This window comes from Lissotriton vulgaris, chromosome 5 (assembly GCF_964263255.1).
Source record: "Lissotriton vulgaris chromosome 5, aLisVul1.2, whole genome shotgun sequence".
Lineage (NCBI taxonomy): Eukaryota > Metazoa > Chordata > Amphibia > Caudata > Salamandridae > Lissotriton > Lissotriton vulgaris.
Genome location: NC_141693.1, coordinates 1,048,803,402 through 1,048,816,703, shown reverse-complemented (window position 1 = coordinate 1,048,816,703; position 13,302 = coordinate 1,048,803,402). Strand labels below are relative to the sequence as shown.

Genomic DNA, 13,302 nt, shown 5'->3' with positions numbered 1-13,302 from the left:
AAAGCAACAGGGATCTGTTGCGATTCTTTTGTATGGATCATGTTCCCCCTAACATGAGAGGAGGGGATAGACAACTATATTTGCGTAGATTGGAGTCTAGGCACATTATCAACAATCAGACAAAAATGCTGAGGGGTCTTAACAGTGGAGAGGAGATGGCGATCCACTTATAAGGACTGTATTATGGTGTGTACTCGCTGAGATAAAGAGAAGGGGGATTGCGTGTTAAAGGTGGCCTCCTGTCATGCAATTAACTTGACGTAATTGTGAACAAGACTGATTATGACCTAGATACTTTTGTATGATACTCCATCCAAGGAGTATATTTAGTGCCCACAATTGTGCAAATGTTACTAGAAACATAGATTAAAGTGTTGTGGGTTCTGATGATGAAATGTAATATGCCCATCCTGGGCGATATATTATGGCGGCAAAGATATGATGTCAGGTCCGGTTCCCGCATTTAGGTAACAATGTGGCAATTGTGAAAGTTATTTTCCAAAACAGTGGAGAGTGCCCATTCAGGGCGAAATAGTTTAGGAAACAGGCTTTGGATTGGATTTGCCGGTTGTAAAATATTCATTTCATTGTGTCAATTTGCATGTTAAGAAATGACTGACACCGTTGGACTGATGGAAGTCCAGTGTCCTATGTTGATGTTTATGAAAGAGATGTTTAAATGCTGCCTCTAATCGGCGCCCGCCACTATCGATAAAGGCGGTTGCCGAAACTCGTCTTGTTGGGTTCGTTTTCATTTTCCCAATAAAATCTGGGATGGAACTGTTCCAGTGAGTGCTGGTAATTATTTTACCACAAGCCTGAATTTATGTGCGGTGCCCGTCACCGCGCTGAACAGCACCTGACCGTGAGTGAAGGGAGGAAGTCGGAATTTGGAGTGTGATATATATATATATTTGGCATAAACACGTCTCAGCAGTCCTGCTTAAATGACGAGGAGAACCCAAATTGGGTGCGTGTTATTTTATTTTGCTCAACACCACCTCACGACTTCCTCCCTTCACTCACGGTCGGGTGCTGTTCAGCGCGGTGACGGGCACCGCACATAAATTCAGGCTCGTGGTAAAATAATTACCAGCACTCACTGGAACAGTTCCATCCCAGATTTTATTGGGAAAATGAAAACGAACACAACAAGACGAGTTTCGGCAACCGCCTTTATCGATAGTGGCGGGCGCCGATTAGAGGCAGCATTTAAACATCTCTTTCATAAACATCAACATAGGACACTGGACTTCCATCAGTCCAACGGTGTCAGTCATTTCTTAACATGCAAATTGACACAATGAAATGAATGAATATATATATATATATATATATATATATATTCCAAACGCTGTCCCCTGCACCTCCTTCCGGCGAGCACAAAGAACGCGAATCAAGCGCTTCTGGCACGCAATTTTTATTTCATGGAGCCGCTAAATCGGACGGGTTTCGGTCATCCGCCCTTGTTCACAGATGTCTATATATACAACAAAACAAATAACGCTCTCTCAGAAATGGGTGAAACAAACGTCTGTGATTTATTGTTTCAACTGATGATGCTTTATAGCCACAGAGGGCCTTGATCACAAGACAGATTTGAATGATAATTATTTGGGCCATGAATTTACATGTTTAATGAGTAGAGAACAAGTGAATTTCCTAGATGTAACAGAATGACACATCAACAGTACAAGATGGACAAATAGAAACTACGCTTTATAGAAAAGCTACTGCAACTGGTGTTCTCCATGGTGCAAGGTTTCATCAGAAATCCTTAATAAGTAGCATGCCATATGGTGAATTTATAGGGATGAGTAGAAATTGATCTAATGAGAAGGATGCACAAGAGAAATATGGCGAGGTTATCAAAAGATTCAAAGAGGTTACAAATGAAGAGATCTGAAAAACAGTCTAGAAAAAGTGAGAGATCAAATTCACATTTAAAAACTCTGATCACTAAGAATTAGCAGGGCACAGATAATGTTCAAATGCAGTTGCAGCAAAGAGTCAGGTAATTCTAATAATATTACATCTGTTCACGTTTGATGAATAGACCCCAAAACACCATTACGCAAAGATATATTAGTGAGAAATCACTTTTCAGAGAAAGTCATCACAAATTGTTTGGATGATCTGCAATCTGGCTTTACCAAATGTAATCGCTACAAAGCCTACAGAATTATGGGAAAAACAGAAAGATTATTGTATATAGAAGCAATCAATCAATTAAAATCAAACAAAATCACATTTAACTCCCAATTTTGGTCTATGTTATTCAATGTGATTGCGGTCTCAAATATGTTCGCAGGACTACATGCATGCTTAAGAAGAGAATATTGGAACACATTTGAGCTGTAAAACACACAATGATCTGACTTATGCAGTAGTGAAACGTAATGCCCAGTCCTGAAAATGATTGGAGAACATTAAAATATTTCAACATTGATAGGGTGCCAAACCATGAATGTGGAGATAATCGCACTAAGATATCACACCCAAAGAGCCAAGTGGTTGTCATGGGACAGCCGGCTCTACCTACTGGAGGCCAAGGTGACTCAGCTGGAACTGACCCTAACCGCGACAGAGGGAGAAGGTGAGAGCTGACAGCTTGAGCTGTTGAGAGAAGAAATAACACACTTATCGCTTGAATCTGCAAAATTACCATGGAGGTCCTACGTAGACCTCGTGTATGGCTGGGGGGACAAGAATGGCAAGCTACTCCATTGGTTGGCTACGCAGCCCCTGACGAGTTAAATAGTTAAATAGTTCTGGAGATTCCTGACCAGGAAGGCTGTACCCACTGCACGCCTTCCTCTATTTCCCAAGCCTTTGCCGAATACTACTACGGCTCTATTCCGCTGACCAGTCTGAAGAGACAGCCCACACGTCGATGTGACTAGACTTCACCGTACTTCCCCAACCGACAGACAAAGAAACGGCACAGTTAGATCTGAACATCACAAAGGAAGAAATTGGAGCGGCCATGTCCTTGGTTGTTATGGGGAAGACACCCGGGCCAGAAGGGTTCCCCCTAGAATATTATGTGGCATACTGGGACATCCTGATACCCAACCTTCACGCTCTATTAAGAGACAATCCTTGACACACGCCTCAAACCAGTCCTTAACAGCCTTATCCATCCAGACCAATGCGGCTTCATGCCGCTCCGCAATAACTCAGCACGGTTTGCGGCACCCCCACTCGTCACTGGCCCACCACCCACTGCTCACGCACTACCCAGCCCTTCTTTTCATAGTCTTCGAAAAAGCCTTCAACACGGTTGACTGGTGCTATCTAGAGGTGCACGCATTGTGCAACACTTCTGTAACTTAGTGCATGTGCTATACTCCAAACCCTCTGCAAGGGTGCTCATCAATGGAGCCCTTTTGGAAGTCTTCGCAATACAAAGAGGGACGAGACGGGACTGTCCCCGGTCACCCCTCCTCTTCGCCCTATTGACAGAACCGCTATCCTGTCACATCCGAGCTGACACACAGATCCAGGGATGGCATTGGCGGGGCACTCACGAAGATCGCATCGCACTATACGTGAACGATATTCTGCTCGTCCTCACAGACCCAGTCTTCTCAGGCCCCAGGTGGCTCCAAATTCTCCAATCCTTCAAAATGGCCTCAGGCTTGCGCCTGACTCCCACTAAATCAACATTGGTGCCTTTTTGCGCATGAAGGAAATACATAGACTTGCAGTCAACTATTCCTATAATTCGCCTTTACTATAAATACCTGGGTATTTGGGACGCGCTACTCTGGATCTCGCATGGTCACTTCACGTTAGTCCATTAGTCAAGAAAACCAAAAGGACTTTCACAAGTGGCAAACTCTTCCACTCAACCCTAAGGGGATAATTTCCTTATTTAAGATGATGGTTCTCTATCGGTTCCTGTACATCATCCAGAATATCCCACTCCACCTCCCTCGCGGATGGTTCTGTGAGCTAGACAGCATGGCCACGGCATTCCTTTGGGGTAGCTCGAGACCATGTATGGCCTACATACATTGCCATAAAGCCCGTAACACGGAGGAATGGGCATGACCAACCTCTACTTATACTACTTGGCTACTCGCCTCCAAGTGGTGCATGACTGGTTCACTGGCGGTTGGTCTGACCCGGCTTACTCAGTGGAACAGGAGAGCCTAGGATTCTCTCGAAACCAGGCAATGATTTATGGAGCCCAGCTCTCCCACACACTTCCCGCTGAGACTCGAACGGTCTAGCTCGCCTGGCGCTCTGCGACACATACATTGGGAGACTATGGTTACACTGTAGTCCCCCCTGTGGCACGGCACCTGGCTTCGCTGGGTGGGGGCGCTAGAGGGGTTTTGGAAATGGGATCTAATTGGAATAACACAACTAGGAGACGTGTGGAGGGTCTACCACCTATGCTCCTTCCAAGACCTACAGACTGTATACTCATTGTACTCCTCCCAATTCTACAAATACGTGCAACTCCGAAACGCTCTCACCTCATACACAGGTACCACATTCCCAGAATTTTGTCCCCTAGAGGCCAAAATCCTGATGGGCAATCTTGGGAGGGGAGGGGTATCTAAGGTTTACAGTTCATTGGTTAACAACTCCCCATCCTCTCTACACCCCTTAGAAGTGGATGGGAAACATGGTTAGGCCCTTTGGAGGACAAAGATTGGAAAGACGGCCAGATGGGTGTGATCACTATTTCTGCCAGGTTCCGACTGATCAAACTGTACTACCTTCTCTGTGCATACCTCACCCCAGTTTGCTTACACTAGCAGGGTTCTTGGCCATTCCCACCTGCCCGCATTGCAAAACAGAGCCCGCAGACTTTTTCCACATTGTCTGGGCTTGCACCCACCTCACCCCATACTGATCAACACTAGTGTCTGAGTTGAGCAACCCTTTGGGCTGCGAGGTCCAGCTTAACCCCCTAACCCTACTCTTGAGAGTCATGGACGGCTTAGATGGGTCCCGGATGGACAAGATCTTCCGGAGGACGTCTATTATGGTAGCCAAACGCAACATTGCGGCTGCATGGAAGGACCCTACCCTACCCCGCCCCGCCCCACGGCATAGTTAGATGGCGCAGAGGGGTGGACTGGTGCTCTGCAAAAGAAAAGCCTGTCTATGAGGCAAGAAGCTGTCCCACCAAGCATGGCCGCGTGCAGGACAAATGGTTAGGACTTTTACTATAGGATGCAAGAGATGGCGTTACACGATGGGCTGGATTTGATCAAGATAAGTCACAAGTTTACAGTGAGATAAAGCATGGTGGCCTATGCCAGTTTTTGATGTTCTGAATGTAGAAACGGTCAGTGCTGCTGTTATATGTCATGAAAACCAATAAAATGTGTTTATTAAAAAAGAAAGACGACGACTGGAATCTAAATATAGAATTCGATTGAGAACCAAGTCCCCTTGGCTTAAACAATGATGAAGAACTTTTTGCACATTTATAAAAAATATTACTTAAGATACAGTGCTTGCTTAGTTCACTCTTGGTTTATGTAATTCAGTAATAATTTGTGGCCATAATGGAGGTTATGGTTAAAGATGATACTAGAACCGTAAATTTATATGTACTATATACAACACCTTGATTTATAGGAATATTTCATGTTTTGATTGACATAACCACTGTAGTCATCTTTAGTACTAAGAGGGAGCCTCGGAACCATAGGAGCCAGTGCATGAATGAATTTTCTTGTTTAATAAGCATCATACTGAGGCCTTACATTCAAGATTAGGCAGTATACAGAACAACAGTATAATATAAAAGGGGCTCCAGGCCACAACCATGGCGATTGAGATGGTTTGCTTCTAGTGTCCCTCTGCAAACTGGGCCAAGTCTTTTCAGCACTCAGCTCTCAAGGTAGCAGGGATGAGCACTTAAAGGCTTCTCGGGGAAGCACAAAGACAGAACTTAGTTAAACAACAGACACAATAACTCACTGTCAGCCCAGTGATTTTATTAATAAAAAGAGAAGTACTTCAATATAACAGCAAAATGAGATGTTATACACAAATGTAGATTCAGCTAGGGCTCTATGATCCCCTCTATGAGCTTGTCAAGTTTCACACCCGCTATTAGTGGTCTACCCCAGGTCCTTTGTTTCCCCCAAAATCTACGCTCTTGTAGAAGACAAAAAAAGTCCTAGGCAATAAAGAGGTGCAGGTGAAAGCTTACTCTCAGGCTATGCAAACAACTACCATGGTGGGCAACCTATAGGTAAGCTCATTCAGATATCGAGGAAACTACTTCAAACTGGCAACTGTTATTCCATCAGCAGGCTTACTTTTGCAGGTTCAAGATATAGCCTCTCCGTAGTTTTATCTCATGCCCTGTGCTACTTGTTCACTTGGTAGTGGCTCGGTTGAGATTGGTGATGCACTCTGCTCAGTTGCATCGTCAGCTGTAAAGGATCACAAGCAACTACCTTGTCATGTCAACTACTATTCTCATGTGGGCCATTGGGAATGAACAGCACTGCAGTCCTGGTTAATGGATACTCGTCTTTGGCAGTTGAAGGTTTAAGCCATGAGACAGGTTCTCTGCTATAGTGGTGTCTTTGATTATGGCTGACTACACTGCCTTTCAAGGTAGCACAAGTCCCACGGCAAAGATGCAGGATGGCACGCTGTTACTCAAGTTGCTAGTTACTCTGAGCAGATCGCCACATGAACTACGCAAGGAGGTTGGATGACCCCTCACAGCTCAGGTAAGCACCAGACGCTCCTGAACAAATCAGCTTCATCTGGGTGCTTAACGTGCAGGGAATATGGATTTGCTTTTCCTCCTGGAAAGTCTTGCCTTCAGTACTTTTGATACTTTTTGCACACATAGGCAGGCTTCTAGCGCTAGGCATACAAACAACTTCTCCAGCAAGATCTGGATCATAGAATCCCATTATGACACTTTTAGGAGCACTCCCTTCCTTGGTCAAGAAAAATGGAACAAATTGGGATGGTGGGGATCTCACCTTTCCAGACAGGGGTTGTTCCACTGTCTACAGCAGCGGAACCAGTGTGGGATGCTCCCTTACAAATGCCATTTTCTGGCTGTAGTGAAGGTGATGACTTTCACAGTAGCTAGTGATGATTCTGGCTCACAGCAGTAGTGCCACAAAACATGAGCACAATGAAGTTTGAAGACTCTGAACCTGGCTGTCATCAGTTTTTCTGTAGTAGCAACCAGGTAAAGACTAAAGGGCACGCCCTACCTAGAAACGTCACCACTTTTAACAGAATCTGCTGCCTCATCGCCTCTCCCCTAAAATCAATCAAATAGCTGTACTCGGGAAGGATTAATCAGCAATTCCCTGTATAAAAGATCCTGGTGGAACTGTATCCATTACCCCTAACTTCCGTGTGTGGGTGTCCTCCTTTCAGCTCCAGTTATGCAGGCAATACACTTTCACTGTTTAGGGAAACAGTATCACATCCTCTATCTAGTCCCACGTCAAACCAGGGGCTATCCAAAATGGATCCTACTGGTTCCAGATATCATCCTCTCACATCACTGATTTTTTTATGCCATCCACACGGTACATACATGCACACAATGTCAGTGCAAGGGTCTGGATGTCACATCTAAGCTAATCTTTATGCAAATGGAGCTGGTATGCACCAACTGCTCCCGAATTAGAAAAAAGGTCTGTTCAGATCTAGCAATCCACAAAAAGAGGTATGCTGCCACTATTTCTTCCCGTCAGCAACCTAGGAAATGACAGTAATCCCATGTCAGTAAAGAGGGCACACTTGGAAGAGGCTAAACCCCCTGTATCCTAGGTTTTGAATATACACAAGACTATTCACCTGGAAATGGTTGAGTAGTTTTTGCCCTTTTGTTGAATAGGTAAGACCACAATAGGTGATGAAAAGATGTACTCGAAGCCTGTTCGCTAGTGTTCGAGGCAAGAGCTTGGGTTTCAACAGGTCATCCGTTATTGCAAGTCCTCGAGTTCTGAGACTGTGAATAGAAACTTGTAAATGCTCTTGAGAGTTTACTATTCAAATGAGTATTTGAGGGACCAGAACGAACCAAGAAATGAAATTGGCATCATCCCAAGTCCAGAGTCCTCCTCATCCAGATACAGTGGGTAGCATCCTGTTAAACATTAAAATGTTTTGCCGTACTGCTCTTACCTTCATTGTGGCAGAAGTCTTAACCCAAGCGGATTCTTGCACAATATGGTGAAAAGTTTGTCTAATGTAAATTAACCAGCAGGATGGTAAACATTGTTTACCCCGAATGCGTTACAGCGCATGCAGTTACAAAGACCGCGTTGTAACAACGCATGCCATTACTCCGCAAGCGAGGGGTCAGAAGGTGTTGGATTAAAAATCCAACACCTTCCCTACTGTTGCACAGACTGGAGTTGGAATAGTAAATTATACTATTCCAACATCCAGCGCCCCCTCTAGAGCAAGCCGCAGTTCTGATTTGTGGAGTAATGGCATGCGTTGTTACAACGCAGTTGTTGTAATGACTGCGTTGTAATTGCATGCGGAAAAAAAGCATGCATGGTAAGGTGGCATATTCAAGCAGGATACTTACGATTGTGATGGTCAGTTGCCGATAAGAAACCACCACTTAGTATTGCTACTTGAAGATGATCTTCAGTCAAATAAAGTGGTAACAATATCTTTTATTCATGGAAACAGAAAACAGCTAAAACAAAGGTAATGAATAAAAATGCAGTGTAAGGCGCGGTTATTTCCTGTGCTAGGACGATAAGTGTAACTAATATGAACAGACCTTAGACAAAAATGGTGCAGGACTAGAAGACCAGATCTGCACTTGGAAAGGAAGCAGACACTGGGATGCCACGCAAACAGTTTAAATTCTCAGTCTTTTTTAGAAGCTGTTTTTCTGGATTTGCTACAGTGTAGGCAGTTTCCAACTAGTTGTGAAGAGGGGAAAAATAGAACTGAGTAATATGTATTAACACTTGAGAGATCTTGGATTGGCCCAATAGATTTTTTTCTTTTAATACACAAATGCAATATCTGTATACAACAATGCTACATTGGCAAGTTGTAGCCATCCATATTTTGAAAGGCTCTCCTTCTTACAAAGGCCTAAGACCAATTTGTACTTAACAGGTGAGAAAGTCAATTTTACAGAGTCTTTACAGTACCTGAAGTAGGTTCATACAGACAAACCAGACGAAATTACGCTGTTTGGATAATTGTTTGAGGTACTCTGCTAGTGTTATTCTTTCGTTTTGAAGAATCGATGTTTGGTCAATATATAAGCTGGAAATAGATTTAAAAAAAGACAATTATTTTAAGAAGCAGAGTGGCACACATAGATAATGTAGTATATTCTTTGTGAATTTTGTTTATAATGGCCTATGATGCACATTTCTTTTCTATACCTCCGGATGACACTTTCTCCTCTATTGTCACATTTTTTGATCTATTATATTACATATCCTTCACCAAAGGATCATGTCTTGTTTCAGAACAGATAAGGCGAATTGTAAATTATACTGATTAATAAGAATTGTACGACGGAACAACCCATGCAACTACCATGCATGCCTTTACAACGTCATCAGTACAACGCATGAATTTACAACACACATTTTTACAACGCATATACCTTTACCACAAAAATGTTGTTGTAAAGACATGGTTGGTAAAGATATATGCGTGGTAAAAATGTGATGCATAAGTATAATCCCCTTATCCACTTCATACATACACCCCTAATACAAGAAACACACCCACAAACATGTCCACCGGCTTCAAATACTAACCTACATCGCCTTTTTTAAACTAACAAACCACAGACACCTATCTATGCGCATATTTACATGCACCAACACAACAACCACCAACCCACAAAATCACATGCACAACAGGTCAACACACATCCCTTTGCCTAACAGCAAACACATTACACAAATCACAATATGCCAATCACCTCAAACTATGGAACATTAACAAAAGCCCACACAATCACTCACAGCTGAACATACACAAACAAGCAAAAACATATAAACTGCCTTATGGCAACACATTCAATCATGCACAAACACTGGTTACACCGACATATAACTGGCTACAAACATAGACTTCGTCACAACCAAATCCAAAAGGTGTGTCTGCGTCTGTCTGGTCACCCATTTTTTCACATGCACAATTGCACCTCCTAAAGGCATTCCTGGTCTGAGAGCCGGTTGTTTTATCACTTTTGTTGCACAATTACATAGGTACATGCCATTGCATTTCTCACATGCTTTTGTAATTTCCAGCATGGTGCTGCAGCTTTGGCTACCTTAAACTTTATGCCTATTCCATTCATGTTGTTACAAAAAACACGCATATGCCTGTCCCACTCATGCCTTTAGAGCAAAATTCGTGGCTATGACCACATTGTAATGACTGTTTCCCATTAATAAGTGTGCTGTGCAAATTTGCCCACCCTTTACACATCACAGAATTTGTAACAGATGCTTAACCGATATTTAACAAAAGTGCACTTGGCACATGTTTCTTGTATGGTTTAACAAACTAATGTAAGTGTTGCACTTAACATCATTATTGAAGTGTGTATTCACTGTAGGATTAGAGAACTTACTTAATGTGGTTTACCATAACTGATTATCGTATTAATTAAAGTCTTAATGAATTTAAAGCCATCCTCATATAGAAGGTAATGTACTCACCAAGAAATGAGATGTAATGTGTGCACTAATGTTACATGTATATGCATTTAAATGTAGGTCTTAGTCATACTTGCATTTGATTTATTTTAATGCTTTACTGAATGTTACATGTAATGAAAACCCAATACATTCGAACCATATTCATTTGTGTTTAAATGTGCACACACATTAAATGCATACCACTGAATTGATACTTTAAATTATCTTATGTATGCCCGTATTTAACCATGCTGCATAAATGCTCATTGTATTCTCTTCTAACTCGACATTTCTTGCTGGTATTCACATACATTGTTAGTTGTAGAAAAGATACATTACTGTACTGGAGATAGAGAGAAACAGCCTGAGAAGAAGAGCTAAGAACCAGAGAATCAGCTGAAAGCCCTAGTGATAAAATGTTTCCATCTCATGTGTACGTGAGAAACTGATATCGTTCCCATGTCCAGCGTGTGATGATCTTTTGACGTAGATGTTTTCTACCTGAAAACCAGACTGAAACAAAGGACCCCTGATGATGCGTACAAAGGGGGTGGTACTTCACTAACTGTGTGTGTTATAATCTAGTGCTCACTCTGTGAAAATTCAGAGATTCCCTTCCAGCAATCTTAGGAGTCGGTCCCTTTCCTGTCTTGGAGCCTTCCAGACCCCTCTTTGCGGACTTTGAACTTTATGAGGTTTAGACCTCAATGACTTTTTGATCCCTTCTTAACACCTTCGCTGCTAAGGCAATTCCCCTCCTGTGCTGGAAATTGCTATTTTCATTGTTTTATGACGAGCTGGGCTCGTCATCAGCACACGACCACTGTGCACCATGACGAGCCCAGCTCGTCATCAGCATCGAAAGGGTTAAGAGTGACTTTGACTAACACTTTCTGACCCACTGAAGACTCTTGATCGAGCTCCCGATATGATGGCACTTTCTAGACTATTGTTTTCCTTGCTGGATTCTGATTCCTTTATAGGATTTCCTGATTAGGAGTCTCCTAGTTTAACTGAACCATTCTTTTATTTTGGACTTTGTGTCTCTGGATTTACCCATGCGTAGACAACAAAACGTGACACGTTTGTCTGAGCACCATCTCCTTTTATTAATATTCTGTATAGCAGTGACCGAATCTCCTGTAGCTTAATTCGGAGATACCTAAACTTCTTCAGGAGGATGGGTTTCCCAGTTGTTATTCTGCATCTTTATAGCATGGAGTTGATAGTTGTTTATTTAAACTTGATTTGAATTTGTAATAAATCTTCCTAACCCAAGTTACTGATTCCTGGTCCTCATTGTGTACCCAAATGGGTTGCACTGTTATCTGAATTTTGTTAGATATTAAAGCCAACTCCCTTCACCTCTCAATTGGCTAGAAAGGTCTGTTGGGGGACCTCCTCGCTGTCCTTCTGAAGACTGTGAAACGAACCCCCCCCCCAACCAATTTCAGACGCTGCTCTCATGCGGTCAGTCAACATGAGAGCAGCACTAGGATTGGATGGAGCGGGTTAGCCTAACGCTCCTTCAGGCCCTGGAGGCCTGCGCTTGGTCTACACCCAGCTTCAAAGTGCACATGTTGTTTTGGCCGGCGCAATACCGCCAGCCAAAGTGACATGTGCACTTTGAAGTGTGTGCCCAAGACTACGTCAGTTCTCCTACTGCCAACTGGTAGCAGAGGACACGCTTTCCTGACTCGGAGGTAAACTGGTGGCTGCAGTGCGACAAATAAAATGGCAATGAAATAATTTCATTGCCATTTTATTTTAAACACTTTGGGCATCTTGCGGACGGTGAGGGCAAACTCCCCGCCCTCATATGGAAACCGCCGCTGGCTCAGACTTAAAACTCAGATTCAGGGCTTTCAACAATCAGTATAGGTCTTGGCAGCAAGCTATAATATGCTGGTTTATGATATCGCAAAATGCAATGAATCAATAATCACCTGGCTCTTTAAGACCCGAGAGTAAAACGTCATACTGCAAAATGAACTCTTAAAAAGATTTCTATTTTTTAAGCACCATTGTCTTTACTGATCGCAACTGTCTCACTGCAGGGCTTAAAAGAAAGAAGGTCTCTTTATACACCTTAATATCTTAGACACCTTTAAACAAAATATCTAATGGACGTTTCATGTCCTGACTTTGTTTTTAGCGTGGCATGCAGCGGGTTTACAAACACTAGGGTACCTGTATCATGATGGCATACATGTACCATATGAGACACTGACACAGGAGGAGGGGCTACCATGGGTCACTTCCTTAATCATACCTCTTGGATTGGCACATAACAGCGACTCTGGGGGGATGCCACACAGGAACAACGGACTCCTCTCACACTACAATATCTACATGTCATGGGAGAGGGGTGCATCTCACCCAGTGGATGGTTACGCCACGGCTACAAACTGCCACACCATTGTCTTCATTGTGGCACCTATGGGAGACAGACATGTCCTGTCCTTGGACTTCTAAGGAATAGGATATAATTCTGGAGGGCCCCAGATATGTCCCTCGCAATGCCAAGTTCCGGCTGATACAATTTTACATACTACACAGGGCACATTTTACCATAAGAAGATCAATATGTATTTATTAATAGACTGGACCCAAGATGCCCCTTCTTATGACAGTACTAGGGTGGGGTCAC

At 43.0% G+C, this 13,302-nt stretch overlaps 1 protein-coding gene across 2 annotated transcripts in view; it reads right to left on the bottom strand.

Annotated features, from left to right (window-relative positions):
* Positions 1-13,302, bottom strand: part of SLC68A1 (solute carrier family 68 member 1) — a 183,234-nt gene that overhangs the window by 86,569 nt on the left and 83,363 nt on the right. For both annotated transcript variants that reach the window (XM_086922687.1, XM_086922688.1), the window contains one exon: positions 9,138-9,255. In XM_086922687.1, coding sequence (XP_086778813.1) covers positions 9,138-9,255 — 118 coding nt within the window. The remainder of the gene's footprint in view (positions 1-9,137; positions 9,256-13,302) is intronic.